The sequence below is a fragment of the Nylanderia fulva genome, unplaced genomic scaffold (assembly GCF_048542155.1).
Source record: "Nylanderia fulva isolate GAGA-0341 unplaced genomic scaffold, ASM4854215v1 Scaffold174, whole genome shotgun sequence".
NCBI lineage: Eukaryota > Metazoa > Arthropoda > Insecta > Hymenoptera > Formicidae > Nylanderia > Nylanderia fulva.
This window is the reverse complement of record NW_028189990.1, coordinates 102,077-122,317: the sequence shown is the minus strand read 5'-3', so window position 1 is coordinate 122,317 and position 20,241 is coordinate 102,077. Positions and strand designations below refer to the sequence as shown.

Sequence of the window (20,241 nt, the reverse complement as noted above, 5' to 3'; positions counted from 1 at the left end):
TATTTAAAAAAATTCTTAAATGTAATAATTGGTCGATTTGCTTGCGACTTTGCGATTACTATTTAGTAAGTTACTAACTATTGTTACTGTTGTATATAAAGGTCATTCCCCAAGGAGAACAAAAGGTCAAAATTATGTCAATTTAACATCATATTGACTAAATATTGACCAAAAAAATGATATAAATTTAGTCAATATGACATCATTTTGACTTTTCTGTTCTCCTTGGGTTCATACATTGATGGTAATCGCAAAGTCGCAAGCAAATCGATCAATTATTACATTCAAGAATTTTTTTAAATACTTAACTAGCTGTGATTGTGCATAAAATTTAAGATCCTTATATTTAAAATAATGTATAATTTTTAAAAGTAACTGAAAAGTAACGACTCGTTACTTTTTGAGTAATTGTAACTGTAACGAGTTATTTTTTAAAATCGTACCTTATTGTAACTGTAACTAGGTACTTTTTCAATGAAATAACTGTAACTGTAACTAGTTACTTTTCCAAAGTAACTTTCCCAACCCTGGTGTATTGTATGTATGTATGTATGTATGTATGTATGTATGTATGTATGTATGTATGTATGTATGTATATATATATATATATATATATATATATATATTATATTTCTTAAAATATTCATTTTCCGATAGTCTTATTTTACATGCTCCGACCAATCAGGGCAAAGTCCAAGCATGATCCAGCTAGTCAAGACAAGATACGAACACGATCCAGCCAGTCAAGGCAAGATCTGGACACGATCCATCCAATAAAGGCAAGATACGAACACGATCCAGCCAGTTAAGGCAAGATACGAACACGATCTATCCAGTAAAGGGAAGATACGAACACGATCCAGCCAGTCAAGGCAAGATACGAACACGGATCCAGCCAGTCAAGGCAAGATCTGGATACGATCCAGCCAGTCAAGGCAAGATACGAACATGATCCAGCCAGTCAAAGCAAGATCGTTGGTGGTTCTGTCAACTAAAGTAAGATCAAGAAGGATCCTGCCATCGAAGGCAAAATCGAGAATGATCCACTCAAATAAAAATTTATCGAATTAATTGTTCGAATTGTCTCCATTGGCTTGGATACATAATGCCACCTATCTTGGCAATGTCTTACTGTCTTAAGTAACATATCGTGCGTTATCCTTCTGCAAGCTTCTCGTATCCTTTCTATTATATTTTCTCTCGTTGTAGGCGTTTGCTCGTACGCGACATTTTTCAGGTATCCCCATAAGAAAAAGTCGGGCGACGTCAGATCAGCAGATCGTAATAATTTTACAGGGACATAGAGGGATACGATAATAATGCACAAATGGTTATTATACTTACTAAAGGAAAAATTTGTATACAAATTATCAATTGTATCCCTTCATTATCGCTCAAGGATTTTACAACTACGGAAAAAATAATGCCAGATTATTCACCCTCGGAGATCATTGATATTATTCTCATTCTTGGAGAATGTCATTTAAATTATCACGAAGCTTCGCAAGTTTACCGAGATCGGTATCCTGAAAGGGAAGGACACCCCAATCCTGCTTTAATCCGAAACCTCGAACGAAGAGCTAGTGAAAGTCATCTCAAACGTAAAAGGAAAGATTATGTGTATGATGAAAACGACAATTGTGTGGTCACGCTCCTGGCAGCAATTCATCTTAATCCTCATGTAAGTCAGCGAATTTTGGCAAGGGAACTAGGTATTCCAAGATCAACAATTAGGAGGATTATAAAGAAACTTAAATACCATCCCTATCACATAACTATGACACAAGCTCTGAGTCAAAGAAATATGCAATTGCGTATCCAATTTTGTCAATGGGCACAACAAATGATCAGAGCTGAACCAAATTTTTTCAATTTTGTCATGTTCTCTGATGAGTCGACATTTAAAAATAATGGTAAGCTAAATAGGTATAATTGTCTTTATGGGTCAAATGTTAATTCTCATTGGCATAGACCAATAGATAATCAAAATCGTTGGAGTGTTAATGTTTGGTGCGGGACTGTGAATGGGTATTTGATTGGTCCCTATTTCTTTGACGGAAATGTCAACGGGGAAAACTTTTTGGCATTTCTTAGAGATAACTTACCACAATTATTTGAAAACGTTGACCTGCAAACACGCCAGAGGTTATGGATACAACTCGATGGCGCATCACCTCACTATACAAGATGTGTGAGAGATTACCTGAATGAAACGTATAATGGCAGATGGATTGGACGAGATGCACCCGTCGCGTGGCCACCACGATCTCCTGATCTGACGTCGCCCGACTTTTTCTTATGGGGATATCTGAAAAATATCGTGTACGAGCAAACGCCTACAACGAGAGAAAATATGATAGAAAGGATACGAGAAGCTTGTAGAAGGATAACGCGCGATATGTTACTCAAGACAGTAAGACATTTCCAAGATAGGTTGGTATTATGTATCCAAGCCAATGGAGACTTCGAACAATTGATTCGATAAATTTTTTTTTACTGGATCATTCTCGATTTGGCTTCGGTGGCAGGATCCTTCTTGATCTTACTTTAGTTGACAGAACCATCAACGATCTTGCTTTGACTGGCTGGATCATGTTCGTATCTTGCCTTAACTGGCTGGATCGTGTTCGTATCTTGCCTTTACTGAATGGATCGTGTTCGTATCTTGTTTTGACTGGCTGGATCGTGTCCGGATCTTGTCTTGACTAGCTGGATCATGCTTGGACTTTGCCCTGATTGGTCGGAGCATGTAAAATAAGACTATCAGAAAATGAATATTTTAAGAAATAATATTTTGTAATTTTATCAAAATGTAGTAACTTTCGAGCTTTATAACTCGAAAAGTACGCAATGGAAAAACATTTGACTATAGTGTTTTGGAAAGCTCTCGAGGTCAGCTACAAGAATGTTATAAAAAATAGGGGGTGCCATTTAAAAAAATTGAGGTGACCTTTGCGTGATCTTCAAATGAATATCCAAGGTCAAACCAATGGCACCATCTTATAGCCCCTTCGAAACCATACAACACATGTCTAAACCATTTTTCGATATTTCGCTTAGTTTACGAGAAAATTGATCGTATTTTTTAAAATGGCCCACCCTGTATATGTATGTATGTATATATTCCTATGTCTATGGTCAATACTTAAATAATATAATACTTAATATCAATATTATTATAAATCTTTTCAGATTTGTATAAATATTCATATAATCCTATTAGAAAGTGATCATATTGCGTGTGTAATAAATAAAATCATAAAATTTATAGGGTGTATCTAAATAAGTGCGAAAAATTTTAGATGATTCTGTATTAAAAATTAAAGGGGGGTTTCTTAAGAGGAGTCATAATTAGTTTTTATTAAAAAAAATATTAAAAAATATCCTTTTTATTAGTGGAAAATATTCATTAAGTTTCATTATTTAAATATGTCTAAAATTTGATAAAAAAAAAATAAAAACTTTTAACAATAAAAATAAAACAACTAGTGAATGAGGTAAGAAATATCACATTTATTTTTTAATCAATTTATAATTTAAACATTTATTAAATTTAATAATTATTTAAATTATATATAGATTAAAAAATAAATGAATTAGATAAATGTGATAAATTAGTGAATAAGGAAATTAATTTTTTTTCTATAAATTTATTATAAATTTTAAATATAAATAAATTTTTATAAAAGAAATATATATAGGACATTTGGTATTCAGACTTCGCAACACACACTTGAAATATCGGGGAAAAGGACTTGTTAAAACGATAATCATGCTCAAATGTCGCATAACTTGGCATCTCAGACAATCGCCTTGCATATCTATTGGTCAACAGCGAAGAATCGTTTCAATTTTATATTTTAATATTTAACTAACTTTGTATTTTTAACATTTAACTTTGTATTTTAATATTTAACTTTTATGTATTGATAAAGACTGTAGTGCAGTCGAAACGTTTACAATTTATATCGATTCTGTAACGGAATGTTAATTTAATTATTTAATTATTAATAAAAATTTTTACACCTTATTTATTTGCTCGTTCAGTTGGCCTACTATATATGATTTGTTTAATTTTGTTAAATTATACGAGCCTTTCATTAATTAATTGAAATATATATATATATTTAAAAATTTAAATAATTTTTAATGATTATATTAATAATTAGAATAATTATTTTAAAATTATAATAGATAATTTTATTTATTTTATTAATAAATTTAGGTGCCAGAAATTGCGGTTAGACTGATGATAAGAATGATTTTTAATAATTTAAAGTTATAAAAAGGGAATTTAAAATAGTTTATTTTTTTTTAATTTTATTTATAGTAAAATGTAATAATTTTAGTTAGTAAAAAAATTTTAGTTTAAAATTAAGAGTTTAAATAGGCTCGGTAATATAAATAGAAATTTAACTTATATAAGATAGGCAATAAGAGCCAAATCGCGGATGACAGTGCGTTATTCTAAACGAAACTAAATTTTTTCGTTAGAATTAAATACCTGTGCACAAGGCACCAAATTTTACTTGGACACGGCCAAGATATAAAATTGGAATAATCTCTACAAGAGATTTTTAATTCCATGTATCCCCTATTCCCCCTAAAGAAATAAATGCGAGAGAAAAATATAGATCCGAAAGTCGCAGAATCGGGAATCGAACCCCGAGACCTTTCGCTTGCCGGGCGACTGCTCTTTCAACTGAGCTATTCAGATCCTTTCGATTCTATACTTTTCTCTGTTATATATATTAATGTTGGTACACTGTCATCGTATAACGCACTGTCATCCGCGATTTGGCTCTTATTGCCTACCTTATATATGTTAAATTTATATTTATATTACAGAGCCTAGTTAAACTCTTAATTTATACACGCTGGCTTAAAGGCGTTTATTTACCAACATTAATATATATAACAGAGAAAAGTATAGAATCGAAAGGATCTGAATAGCTCAGTTGGAAGAGCAGTCGCCCGGCAAGCGAAAGGTCTCGGGTTCGATTCCCGATTCTGCGACTTTTGGATCTATATTTTTCTCTCGCATTTATTTCTTTAGGGGGAATAGGGGATACATGGAATTAAAAATCTCTTGTAGAGATTATTCCAATTTTATATCTTGGCCGTGTCCAAGTAAACTTTGGTGCCTTGTGCACAGGTATTTAATTCTAACGAAAAAATTTAGTTTCGTTTAGAATAACGCACTGTCATCCGCGATTTAGCTCTTATTGCCTATCTTATATATGTTAAATTTATATTTATTTTAAAAATTTATTTTTAATTAAGTTTAAAAAGAAATTAGAATTAGATACTCTATTATTTAAGTGAAGATAAGATTAATTAAATATTAAATGTAAAACATTAAAAATAAAAAATTTGGCGGTAATTTATTATATTAGAGGAACTTGTTGATTAATTTGATAATCCACAAATGGATTAATTTAATATAAATATGTTATATATTATTGTTGTAAATTAAATTAAGAGATTTTAATTATAAATTTATATTTTAAATTAAATTCAAATCCAAATGTAGAATTATTAGGATTTAAATGAGTTATATTGAAAAATATTTTTTTTGTAAATAATATTTAGTTATTATTTAAAAAAAATTTAAATGTAAATTTATAAAAATTTATAAGTTGGATTATATTTAAATTATGTACAAATTGCCCGTCATTCTTATTAAATAGAATTTGTAAGAAAAGTCGTAACAAAGTAAATATATTGGAAAAATATTTCATTTAAAAATATTTTATTTACATTGAAGAGATTAATGGTAATAAAAGTTATTAAAATTTAAAAAAAAATTAAATTTAAATATTTATAAAAACTTTAATGATTGTAATAATTTTTTAATTAAATAAAATTATAATAAAAGATTAAATACAATTAATTTTTAAATTGTTGAAGTGTTAAAAAAAATAAAATAAGTTATAAATATGGGTAATGTAGGGGTGAAATGGTAGACCAGTGGGTTAAGTCGTAAGACAGTATACCTAAGGTCCCAGGTTCGATTCCAATTCGGGCCATTCACCCCACATGCCTGCCAGGAAAAAGTGAAGAAAGAGGAGATGGAGAAGTGAGGAAAAGGAGGGAGGCAGGTTCGGCTGGAAGGAGAAGGAGAAAAGATGGAAAAAAAGGAAAGAGAGGAATTGGAGACAAGGAGTAAGGAGATGGAAGAAGGAGGAAAAAGGGAGAGAAGGTGCGAATGGAATAAAAGGGATCATAGAGGTTTGGGAACGCTCCTATCAGTAAAAAGCGCCAGAGGGAATGGATATGGAATTGTAATGAGTGGTTAGAGGAGGATTGTAAAGATTCGGGAACGCTCTTATCAGAAAAAAGCGCCGCATATGTAACATATTGTAACGAGAGGAAGATGTAAGGGGTTTGGCGGTCCCTTGAAAACGCCCCGGCAACTTCTAGGGAAGTCCGGAATAAACTTGAATTGAATTGAATATGGGTAATGTAAATGAAAATTTAATATAAATAAGTTAATTAAATAAAAGTAAATTTTATTAATTGTACCTTTTGTATCAGGGATTACTAAATTTTGTTATTTATTGAATAATTTAAATTTCTTGAAATAAAATTAGTTAATAAGGTATTGAAATTAATGTATAAAAATTACTTTAAATGTTTATTTGGAAAAAATATTTTAATCAACTTTTATGATATCTAGTTTTTTTTTTATAAATTTAAATTATATATAAATAATTTAAAATTAATTAAATTAATAATTAAATTTAATTAATAAGTTTATATAATAAATTTATGGGGCTTCCGGTTCCGGTAAGAGTGTGAGTGACAGATGTGTGAAAGTGTGGCAGGTATTTGTGAAGAAAAAGTGAGAAAAAGGGCGAGGAGAATTTGAAGTAGTGGGTGAGAGGGTGCAGGAAAAAGGGGAAAATCGATAGAAAAGATAGGAGAGAAAAAAGGTAAAGGGTTGGGAAAATAGAGTGGTAAAAGGTGAGAGAGGTAGGCAGAAGACACGTGGAAAGAAGGGAATAAGTGTAAGGAGTAGGTGTAGGCAGAACAGAAAGACAGGGAATTCACTAGGGAATTCACTTGCGAGTTAGAGCATAGAGTAGGAGAGGCAAAGTAGAGAAAGTGATAAAATAAAAATGGATAGGACAATAGAGGAAGGGGGAAAAAAGGAAATAAGGAGGAGATGAAAAAGAAGGTAGAGAGACCGTGGAAAATAGATGAGAAATAGATGAGTTAGCGAAAGAGAAGAGGAGTAATATGGGATGTACAGAAGAGCTTTTGAAAAGGAAAAGAGAGAGAGGAGGAGAGGAGGATAAGGAAGGAGAAAAAAGAGGGTTAAGGAGGAGTAAAAAGACAGAAAGGCTGCATAAAGAAGTAGAGGGGATAGAAAAGGAGGAGTTAAAGAAGATGATAGATGAGATGAAAGAGAAAATAACAGAGAAGGTAGGTGAGGAAATGAGGAAATTGAAGATAGAAATTTGGGAAAAGGAGAGAGAATGGAGAGAAGAAAGAAGAGAAATGAGAAAAAAGATAGAGCCTGGAAAAAAAGTAATAGATTTGAAAGCAAGAATGGAGAAAAGAAGAAAGAAAGAAAAAGAGAGGGGGGTGAAGGAGGGAGTAAAGGGATAAATGAGACAATAATGGGAAAAATGAAAGAAATTAGAATGGAAGGAGAGAGAAGAAAGAAGAAATAACATAGTAATAAGAAGAATGGAAGGAGGGAAGAAAGATATAAAGAAAAGAGTGGAGAAAATAATGAAAGAGATAGGAGCGAAAACGGAGGTTGAATGGATAAAAAAGTTAAAAGAAAAGGAGGGAGAGGAAGGAGAAATGGCAGTAGTAAAATTAGGCAGCAGAGAACAAAAGAGACAAGTAATGGAAAGGAAGAAAGTATTAAGAGAAAGAGGGTGAAGATAGAGGACGACTTAACATGGGAAGAAAGAAAGATGAAACGGAAACTAATGGAGATTGCGGAAGAAGAAAAGAAGAGCAAGGTATGAACAAGCTATGGAAGGATTAAAATCAACGACGTTTGGTGGAGATGGAAGAAGAAAAGTGTACTTAAAAACTGGAAAGGATAAATTAGAGAAGAAATAGAGAAAATGGAAGTGGAAGAAGGGGAAATGAAGATAGGAACGGCAGGAAAAAAAGGTTAGAAGAGAGGAGGAGAAAAGAAATGAGGAAAGGAGGAGAGAGGGATATAAGGACGAGAAGGAAAGAGGGGAGATGGAAACAGGAATGAGGAAGAAAGAGAGAAAGGAAAAAGAAGAAATAAGAGAAGAACAGAAAATAGGTTTCTGGAATGTGGCAGGGCTGAAAAAAAAAGAAGAAAAATTCTGGAAGGAAATAGAAGATTGGGAGGTGGTAGTAATGATGGAAACATGGATAGAAGAAAGAGTGGGAGGCGATTAAAAAGAAGTTACTGTAAGGATATAGATGGGAGAAGCAAGCAGCAAAGAAGAGAAAGAAAAAAGGAAGACCGATGGGGGAAATGATTATGAAAGTAAAGGAGGAGAGGGGGAAGATCAAGGTAACAAAAATAGGAGAAAAGGGGGAGGAATAATTATGGCAGATATAGAAGTGGGAAGAGAGAATTGAAGGGTAATAGGTATATACATTAACGGGGACATGGAGAGGAAAATAGAGGAAATGAAGAAATGAATGGAAGAGAAAGAAGAAAATAAATGGACGAGTTTAGGAGGAGATTTTAACGCAAAAACAGGGAGAAGGGGAGGAGTGATAAAAGAAGAGAAAAGAAGAGAAAAGAAGATCGAAGGACAAAAAGTTAATGAGGAGGGGAAAAAGCTGATAAAAGAGCTAGAAGAGGTGGGGTGGAACATTTTCAACGGAGGGATAAGAGGGGATAGAAAGAGGGAGTATACATATACAGGAGGAAGAGGGGAATCGGTGATCAATTACGTGGTGGGAGAGGATAGAGTAAAAGAAAAGATAAAGAGGATGGAGGTGAGAGATAACATAGAATTGGACCATCACCCATTGATCGTGACGTTAGAAAGAAGAGGAGGTAATGAAAAGAAGAAAAGGAAGGAGGGAAAAAGGAATAAGAAAAAGGAGGAGATGGACGGAGAAGGAAGGAAAAAGAATAAGAGAGGAAATAGAATGGGTAGAAGGGTGGAAAGAGGGAATAGAAGAGAAGTTAGAGGAAAAAATAGGAAAGATAAAAGAGGAATGAGAAAAAGAGAGTGGGGAAGGGAAAAAAAAAGGGTAATGGGACGAGGAATGTGAAGAGAAGAGAAAAAAGTTAAGGGAATGGAGGAAAAGAGGAGGAGGAGAAGAAAGATACAGAAAAGTAAGGGCTATAATACAAGCAGGGCAAATACAAGCTAATGTGTAAAGGAAAAAGGGAGGAGGAGAGGATAAGATGGTACAAGGAAGCGATAGAGGCAAGAACGGAAGGAGAGGTATGGAAAATCATAAACAGGGAAGGGAAAAAGAGGGAAGGGGTGAGTAAGAAGATAAAGGCGAATGAATGAAAGGAATACTTCATGGACTTATTAGGAGGGGTAGAGATTAAAGTTATAAGAGGAGGAAAAGAAAAAAGGGAGAGGAATGAGGAACAGGAGATAAGCAGAGGGGAAGTAAAGAGGATATTGGGAAAAATGAAGAAAGGAAAAGCAGCGGGAGAAAATGAAATACCGAGTGAGGTATGGAAATATGGAGGAGAGAGAATAGAAGAGTGGGTATGGGAAATGTGCAACAGAGTCTGGAGAGAGGAAGGATGGCCGGAGAGGTGGAAAGAAGGGATAATTGTGCCACTGGTAAAAAAGGGAACGGGGAATAGGATGGAAAATTACAGAGGAGTGACATTAATGCCAACGTTATATAAGATATACGTGGGGATACTAACGGAAAGGTTAAAGGAGGAAATGGAGGAGGAGAATATGATACCGAAGAGTCAAACAGGTTTTAGGAAGGGAATGGGGGTGATAGACAGTATTTATGTTCTAAACTACTTGGTAAATAAAAAAGTAAATAAGAAGGGAGGTAAGGTAGTGGCGACCTTTATAGATCTAAAGGCGGCGTTTGATTCGGTAGACAGAAAGGTGTTAATGGAGGCAATGAGAAATAGGGGGATAAGAGAAGGATTAAGAAGTAGAATAGAAGAGGTGTACAGAGAAACGAGGAACAAAGTAAGAGTGGGGAAGGAGGGAGAAAGCTTTTAGACCGCAAGGGGAGTGAGGCAGGGTTGTCCAATGAGCCCACATTTATTTAATCTATTGATAGCGGATGTAGAAGAGGTACTGAGAAAAGGAGGTTGGGGAAGGGTGAAACTGGGAGGAGAAAAGTACACTGCTTAGCATATGCAGATGATATGGTACTGTTGGCGGAAAATAAAGAAGGGATGATACATATGTTAGGGAAAATGGAAAATTATATGGATAAGAAAAGGTAGAGAAGTAGAGGCAATGCAGGAAAGATGGATTAGGTGGACATTAGGTGTGGACTGGTGTACGCCGGGGTACATGATAAGAGAGGAGATAGGAAAAGATAAATTTAGAATAAGGGCAGGAAGAAGAGCAGTAGGGTACGAGAAGAAATTGGAAGAAGGAATGGAAGGAAAACAAAGTGATAAATATAAGGCCAACTTATCGAGCTGAATATTCGAGATGTTCAGTCAACTACCATTTATTACATGTATAAATTATAAAACTACAGTCATTATATTAAAACTAACGCAAATTACAATCATTCTATAAACGTTTCGACCGCACGCGGTCTTCTTCAGTATAATTATTGAAATATAAATTCTTACAATTCACATAATATCGAAATTTAATTATAGTTATTCAGAATCAAGAGTTTTTGAGTAATTAACGCGTGTTTCAATCCGTCCTGTCCAACAATGTTCGCCTCGATATGATCCCTGATTTTGTTCAGATCTCGGATAGTTTCATCGTTAATATGCGAGAAATTAACCCGTTCCGTAGGCGCTGCGATTTATAAAAAATTACCGATCAACGCATGTCCAAATTATAATATGTATCCCCTACAATTGGTAGTATGCTTACCTATCATCGTTCTTCTTGATAATTTTGCTACTTATTAACAGTTATTAAGGATGACACATAACAAACCAACAATACAGAAAGACAGCTCATTTTAAACTCTACTTGATCGGAGAGCGTGCGTGTTTATATATGATCTAATATCTATGTTTTACTCGTTAATGTCCTATTTGTCCTATTATTATTTCTTGTTCGCTAATATATCCAAAATATCAAAATACGACTCGCTAAGTAACTCAGTATCTTTGTTTAAATTTAGTCCATTTTTTTGTTCCTTGATATGTAGCATCTCAGAAATGAGTCTTTTATAATAATTATTTTCGTTGTCCATGATCTTAACATTGTCCCAATTAAAAGTATGATGTTCATTTATTATGTGTTCAGAAATTACTGAATGTTTCGTTGAGTCCAACCTAATATTATTTTTATGTTCTTTTATTCGCGTCTGCAATTGCCTCTTTGTTTGGCCTACATAAGATGCATTACAATTATTGCAACTGATCTTATAAACCACATTCGAATTGCATGGATGTTTAGTTTTATCTTTCTGCGCTTTAATAATATTGTCCAGTTTGTTGAGACATCTATACCCTACCATACAATTTTTATTTTTTACCGAGGAAACAATCATTTCTGAGATCCCATCTATATACGGAATGACAAAGAATTTTTTATTGACCGAGTCATTTCTTATACTTTTTGTTCTTTCTATGTTGGCCTGTCTCTCTATAATGCTCCCCTTAGATATGATGTGTTTTATCCGATGATTAATTTTGTTAAAAATCAGATCAAGAGGGTAACCATTGCTTCTGAGTATATTAATAATTAACTCCAAATTTTTATTAAAAAATAGTGGATGTGATAGCAATAGACATCTGTCTACAAGGTTATATATTATTCCTATTTTGTGGCATAGTGGGTGGTTTGAATAAAATGATAACGTCCTTCCTGAGAAGGTTTCTTTTTGATACCAGTCTATATATATTTTGTTATTAATAATTTTAAGTGATAAATCTAAGAAATTCAAGCTATGGTTAACCTCTTGTTCGACCGTGAATTTAAGTCTTTCATGATAGTTGTTAAAATTATTCACAATCTGAGTCATATTAGTCATAGAGGTGGCCACTATTATGTCATCCACATAACGAAAATAAAACAAACATTCCAAATTCAACGCTTTGAGAACTGTATCCTCAAGATCTTGCATAACCAGGTCTGCAATAATTGGTGATAACGGTGACCCCATAGGGGTCCCAAACGTCTGTTTATAAATTATGTCATCAAATGTAAAATATGTAGAAGTCAATATGAATTTTATACCCCCCAAAAATTCGTTTTTCGGTATTTTAGTATTTATTCCAATGTGATCCCATCTATCGTTAATACCGTCAATCGCAAGATCCAGAGGAACGTTCGTAAACAAAGACACCACATCCAAGGAAAACATCCTATCATTATCATCAATCTTTTTACCAGACAATATGCTGTACAAATCAAAACTATTATTAATATGACTTTTCGCTTTGGGTAGACTAGTTCGTAAGGTGTTTTGTAAAAACGAAGCCAGCGAGTATAGAGCTGTATCAACCGATGAAACTATGATTCTAACTGGATAGTTTTCCTTATGGATTTTCGGTAATCCATACGCTTTTGGAAGGAGAGAATCACTACAACGTAATTTATAATATTCGTTTTTTGAAATATAATCTTCCTTAAGCCATCTCTTCAACAAATCATTCAAATCGTTCTCTATTTGGAAGGAAGTTTAGCGAGGAAATGCTATGAGGGTATGAAAAAGAGAGTAAGAGAAGGAAAGGAAAGAACGGTTTGGGAGGAAGAGAGGGCAAAATTCCTTGAAGAAAGAGGAAAAGAAGGGAAGGAGATGGAGGAAAAAAGAGGAAGGGGAGAGGAAGTATACGAGGGATGGAAGAAGAAAGACAGAGAAATGCAGGAGGAAAGATGGAAAAGGATAAGAGAATCGAGATATAATAGATGGTATGGAGAATGAAATGAGGAGGGATTACCGAGATATCTGAGAAAGAGATGGGGAGAAAATAGATAGAGAAGAATAATGAGGTTTAAAATGAATAATGAAATGAGAGGGGCGAGATACTGGGAAGAAGAGGGAAAAAGAAGATGTAGGCTATGTGGGATGGAAGAAGAAATGGGAACATGTAATAAGAGAATGTGGCGGAGAAGAGAGTAAGGGAAATTGGTGGGAAAGAATGAAAGAAATACTGCAAGAAGGAGGAGAAGAGAAAGGATGGATGAGGGATTTAGAAAAAATGAGGAAGGAGGGGATAGCTGAAGGGGGAAAGGAAAGAGGGGAAAAAGAGGAAGGAGGTATGAGGAGAAGAATGAGTAGAGGTATGAATGAGGTGTTGGAGAATGAATGGGGAACTGGAAGCCGAGCGAGGAAATAGATAGATAGGGACGACTCTTTCTCTCTCTTAATTAGTTAGATAGATAGATTAAGTTAGATTTAAGTTAAATTGTAATTAGATGTAAGAGTAGATTTAAGAGTAGTCATAAGTTAAATTTGTAAGAAGTTGTAAGGTTCGGGTACGCTCCTTAAAAGCGCCTTTAATCCCTAAAGGGACAAATAAACCATGAATAAAAAATAAAAAATTTATGAGAACAACTATAAATTATAATTAAAATATTTTATGTAAATAGATTGAATAAAAAAATATTTTTAATATTAGAAATTTTTTATAAAAATTTAATAATTTATTATAGGAAAAAAGATTATTAAAATTTGAATATAATAATAATTTGAAAAATTGATTTAATTAAATAGAAAAATATTTTAGATAAATTAAGTATTTTAATAAATAATGATAATATAAGTATATTTTATCTGATTATATAAAATTTTTGAATTTAAAATTATATATACAATTAAAGAATTAGGAAAATTTATTTTATTAAATTAAAATTTAATTTCACCTGTTTAACAAAAACATGGTTTTTTGATAATAATTTAAAATTACTTCTGCTCCGTGATTTTTTAAATAGCCGCAGGTATATTGACTGTGCAAAGGTAGCATAATCAATTGTTTTTTAAATAAAAACTTGAATGAAGGGATTGATGAAATTAAAGCTGTTTCAATTAGTAGATTTAAAATTTAAATTGTAAGTTAAAATTCTTAAGAGAAATTATGGGATGAGAAGACCCTATTGAATTTAATATAATTTTTAAATTTATTTAAGGAAATATTTTATTTTAATATTTATATTTTATTGGGAGGATAATTAAATAAAATAAACTTTAATTTTAAGATAATTTTAACATAAATTAATGACATTTTTTTATAATAATTATTGTAAAAATTAATTACCTTAGGGATAACAGCGTAATATTTTTAAAAAGATCTTATTAATAAAAATGATTACGACCTCGATGTTGAATTTAAATAAAAATTAAATAAAGAAGTTTAATATTTTAGTCTGTTCGACTAATAAAATTTTACATGATTTGAGTTCAGATCGGTGTAAGCCAGATCGGTTTCTATCTATAATAAAATTTAAAAAATTTTGTACAAAATGACTTTTTTTTGAAATTATATTTTTTTAAATGAATACATTTAATTGATTAAATGGAAAAAAATGAGAATTACTTTGGCAGAGTTTAAGTGTATTAAATTTAGAATTTAAATAATGTATAATAGGAAGAAAGTTATACAAGTAATAATTTGTCAAAATTTAAGATTATATATATATATATAAAGTATTAAATATGTTAAGATTGTTAATTTTGTTGTTAGTTATATTAGTTGGGGTAGCTTTTTTAACTTTATTGGAACGAAAAATTTTGAGATACATTCAAATTCGGAAAGGACCTAATAAGGTAGGATTTATGGGATTATTAAAATCTTTTCAGATTCGTATAAATATTTATATAATCCTAATAGAAAATGATCGTATTACGTGTGTAATAAATCAATTTATAAAATCATGAAATATACAAGGTATATCTAAATAAGTGCGAAAAATTATGATAATTCTCTATTGAGAAAATTAAGGGTGGTTTCATAAGAGGGAGGTCAAAATTAAGTTTTTATGGAAAAAGATATTAATAAATATCCTTTTTATTAGTAGAAAAAATTCACCAAGTTTCATTTTTTAAATTTGTCTTGAAGTTTGAGAAAAAAATAGAAATTTAATTTTTACCTCTTTAAAAAAGTGTAACTTCTCAGGGAGGAGACTATATGGATGTAAAACTATATGTTTATACAAAAAACCCCCCTTAATTTTCAGCAAAGAATCATCTCTTAAAATTTTTTACACTTATTTCTGTACAGTTGTTTAAAGTCAAACTATAGGGGGAGTTCCCTTAACGCCGGACGGCACCTAATACCGGACATATATCATGTCTATGTAAGTAAAAACGCGATCGAATAGTTATATCGGTAATAGGGGGGCAGTGGAGGGGATAGCGATCCCTATCACCGATATAATCATTCGATCGCGTTTTTACTTACACCTTGTCTTATCGTTGCCCGTATATAATTTGTAGTTATTTTTTATCGAATTAGGTAAGCGAAATGATAGAAAAAAAATATCTAAAAATCTAGTAAAATAGATTTATAAGTTTTATGCTTTAGCATATAACATATACATACATTGTAATGTCCTACTCTAAGTATATCTTTTCTCCCATGACTTACAAAAAAATGTTTGGCACAAAACTGTTTCAAGATAGCGATATAAATTTGTTTACAGATGTCATTTTAGAGATATTTACTTATTCTCAATTTTTAATAGAAATCGATTTTTTTTCAACAAAAGTTGTATATATCATCGAGACAAATCCAACTATGTATTAGTTAAGCGTTTTCTTGATTTTTCTACAAATTATACATTTTTTAAGTTTTGAAATATTAATGTTTCGCAAACATGTGTCCAGACACTTTCAAATTAAATTTTATTTTGTGTTTTTAATAGTAATATGTAATAATTATTGTATAATAGTATTAAGTCACTTTATTGAAATTAAAATGGATCCCCTGCAAAATATAATAGAAATAATCAAAATAATGAAATAATGTGGAAATAATTTCAGAATCGTTGAAAAGGAATATATTAGTGTGTTATCTAGGAAAATATTTCTAGAGAAATCTGTTATCTTTTTTATATAAATACTTCTCGATATGCTGAACTAATATTTCAACATTACAAAATTCTAGGATGGGACAATAGCTAGTTACAATTAGTTAAAAGTTGAAAAAAATTTAAAAGTTGATAACTTTTAACTTAGTTTAGTTAATGCAAAATGTATTAATTTTTAACTTCAATTAATTATTTTTGATTTTAAACTTATTAACTTTTTTCTAATTCAATTTTTTTTTTATTTCTGAATGCCATTATTATGTGCAATATATTGTTTTTTTATAAGTTATAAACGTGTATTATTTTTAAATTAAAGTATTATTAATTTTTATGTTTTCATTTGCCATCAATTGTAATTACCAAAAAATATATTTCTATATAAAAATCAAAATTTCTTTATTATTTGTTATTATAAATTTTAAAAGAATTAACAAACAAAATTCTAATTTAATATAAATGTTTTTAAAAATTAACTTTTGATTTAATTTCAGTTAATTTAATCTTAACTTTAACTGAGTTAATTTTTTATTGATGCAATTTTTAACTTAACTAAATTAATTTTATAAGCAACTAACTTAACTTAGTTTTAAAAAATCAATCATCTAACCTTGCAAAATTGTGTAACTTATAGAAAATTCAAGAAAAAGAAAAAACCTTTTTAACTAAAACAGAAAAGATTAGTTGGAGATCTCGAGGACGATTTACAATTTTTAAATAAAAATATCGATTTCCATTTAAAAAAAAATGATAATTAGTAAATTTTCGAAAGTGGCACTATCTACAAATTGATATCGCTGTCTTGTGTTCCAAAAAGTTGTTTAAAGTCAAACTATAGGGGGAGTTCCCTTAACGCCGGACGGCACCTAATACCGGACATATATCATGTCTATGTAAGTAAAAACGCGATTGAATAGTTATATCGGTGATAGGGGGGCAGTGGAGGGGATAGTGATCCCTATCACCGATATAATCATTCGATCGCGTTTTTACTTACATGGACATGATATATGTCGGGTATTAGGTGCCGTCCGACGTTAAGGAAACTCCCCCTAAAATATTTTTTTGCAAAAGATTATAGAATAAAAAAATTGAGGAAATATTAAAATAACCTACTCTGTATACACAATATAAAGGAAAATATACTAAATCGTGCCCCCTAAGGTAAATATTAAAATTGCAATAAAATTACTATCAAAGAAAAATGACACATTTTTTTATTCATTTAAAATTGATTATTTGTTAGCGATGTATGTTAAATAATAACATAAATTTATCATTGTTTTATATTGTATAATAATTCAAACTAAAAAAAGTAGTATTTAATACGATTTATAATACCAGTTTACTGAATTATATTTTTAACAATAAAATTAAAAGATTGTTACAAAAATTAAATTTTTTTACAAACCATATCTATAACAATGTCATATTTATAATTATAAATTCTTTTCAAAAATCTAACAAAAATACTTTTTGTATCACAAAAATATAAATATTATTTCAATAAAATTATGAAATTTGATATTTTTCAGTTTCCATCTAAATATAAAAAAAATTAATACCTAAGTAAAAAATAAATTTAGTAAATCGTACCAGTATGATATACAGGTAGGTATACCTTTTACCTGTAGGTAAAAGTTAATTGTAATTTTAAACTTCCATTGTCTTATCAAACTTGTGAATAAAAAAATAATCTTAAAACAATTTGCCGATTTTTCAACGCTATGTATATTAGGATTAAATAAAATAAAAAAATACTTTAATAATAATAAGTAAAATTTCTTATCTTTCTTAATGTGTGATATCTTGAATGCGGGGTGCCGAATATGACATGTAAAGTACACAAAATAAATTTACAAACGTCACTCATCAACGGATCGCTTAAGAAGGAAACAAACATTTATTACCTTAAAATATTTTAACTCTGTTTAGGAAATATAGTAAAGGTACAATTTAACATGCTTTTTCTTATAGAGTTATAGACGCATAACAAATCGCGAAATACGTGTTTAGTCGCGAAAAAGAATTTTGCACCTTTGTTCTTCCTCCGTGAGAAATCTAGTGTAGCCCTTCCTCTTGGATTTGCAATATCGCGCCATCGTGCTTTGGAAAACAGTTCTCAGCCGTCTACGAATCCATTCTACTCTGACCTTCCACGAAGATTCGAAGTATTCGGATTCCGTCGCATGCGTGAGATGCCACATATTGTGATATTTGCAGACCGCACTTTTGCAACACACTTTATGTATTCGCTCATTTAAAATCGAAATATATCTGTCACTATTATTATCTACTGAATTTATTATCGCGTCTAATTGTCATCATTATCGTACAATTTTTATTCAAGGATTTATACACATATTTATTTATATGTACTTAGATTTATATTTATATTTATTTACTATTATTTATATTTATATATTTAATCGAGATATATATAATTGTATCTAGAATAATTTTAATTAGAATTATTTATATTTTTATAATTTTATTATTTATATACAGTTTTATTCAGAATTATTTATTTTAAAAAATCACTATTTGCTCAAGATTTCTTGTCACTATTATTTTTTTATATAAGATAGATGTCAAAGATTTTTCTCACCTCTTGCCGCACTGTTTTAATGTTTTTTATATTCTTTATTCAGAACTCGATCTTTGAGAAATTCTTGCTACTGTCATCTCTTACCATACTTATTTGTCATCATCCCTAATCGCGATTATTATAATCTGGCGAAAATAATTGTTATTCCAATTCGAGACGTCTCCGCCGACAAGCGTTTACAGCTTATCGGAATTTACTCTTATAGCCTTCTCCACCCTCGTCAAAAGACGTTCAAGGAGATAAAACTTTTCCACAGTACATACCCTCATTTTCTTCAATTTTTCTATTTTTTGTTCGTTTATCATTCAGAGAATAAGATAAACACACGCACGCGGTAAACAACGCGTCGCCAGAATATTAACGTCGCAAAGCTTTATATAAGACCGATATATTTATTGCAATTCATAGAAAGAATATAAGAGATCTTATTTAATTCTCATAAAGAATTTTTGTTAACCGGAGAAAATTCTAGTATAATCCACATAACAAATATTGATCTCGCGATCTTTCCTTTCTCACTTTCCTGCTTTCACTTTGTTTGCTTCTCGATGTCTCTCGATATCCGAACAGGTAAGAGACAACAGGTATACTGGTAGCGTCGAACGATATCGAATTATATACACAGACGTACATATATGTATAACTACTTATCAGATTACTTCACAATTCAAACACACGGTAGAATTATCTTTCTATCTTATATCGTGATAAAGAGAGCACAATAAGACAACGCGAGGGAATATATAAATATACCGGGTGACCGAAAAGTTCGACGCCGTCGTTTCAGTTCACGGACGATAACGACGAATCGTGACGATGACAAGCTGGATATGATATGACACGCAGACGATCAACACAACGCAGACGACCATTATCTACTTTAGACTGATGATCGAGTCGCTCTCGTTGGTCAACTATTACCAGTGTGTGTTTGCTGTTATCTAAATAAAATTATCTAGAAGATCGTCTAAATGAATTTCGGCGTCTATATCTGTATCTTAAATGAAAAAAGTATTATCTAGAATAATTTTTACACGAAAAAAAAGATATGATGCACACAGCCAGAAATATTTAGTTGAAAGCAAATAGCCGCATCATCCTATAATTATCTTGGAGTGACAATTTTGCAAATGGTTGATATGACTTATTTACTTTAAAATTTCAACTATATAAATGGTCGCGTGATTTAGTTGTCACAACCAGAATTTTGTTAAGGCACCCATTTATGGGTATAGACTAACTATGCGTATTAGTTGTAACTTGTAACGCGTACATATATAGTACATACGCTGCGCAGAGCGTGCTACGCAATACATGTACGTTAGGGTTGCCATATTTTGCCGTGAGGCGACCGAAACAAAGATGATGTTCGGGGGGGGGGGGGGGGAGGCAAATAGATTGTATTATCAAAATAATTTATTTATTAATAAAGAACTAACTTTTAACGCAAATAAAAATATATCCTTTACATTTAAAATGTTTATATTCGTCAATAAGAGTAAAATTAACAA

General features: G+C 31.2%; 2 protein-coding genes across 5 annotated transcripts in view; one reads left to right on the top strand and one right to left on the bottom strand.

Annotated features, from left to right (window-relative positions):
- LOC114940153 (phospholipid scramblase 1) overlaps positions 1 to 20,241 on the bottom strand; it is a 66,266-nt gene that overhangs the window by 8,397 nt on the left and 37,628 nt on the right. The window lies entirely within an intron of this gene.
- On the top strand, positions 1,806 to 2,486 carry LOC146723698 (uncharacterized). The gene has a single exon (XM_085481334.1). It carries the CDS (start codon positions 1,806 to 1,808, stop codon positions 2,484 to 2,486), a length of 681 nt encoding a protein of 226 aa, XP_085337460.1.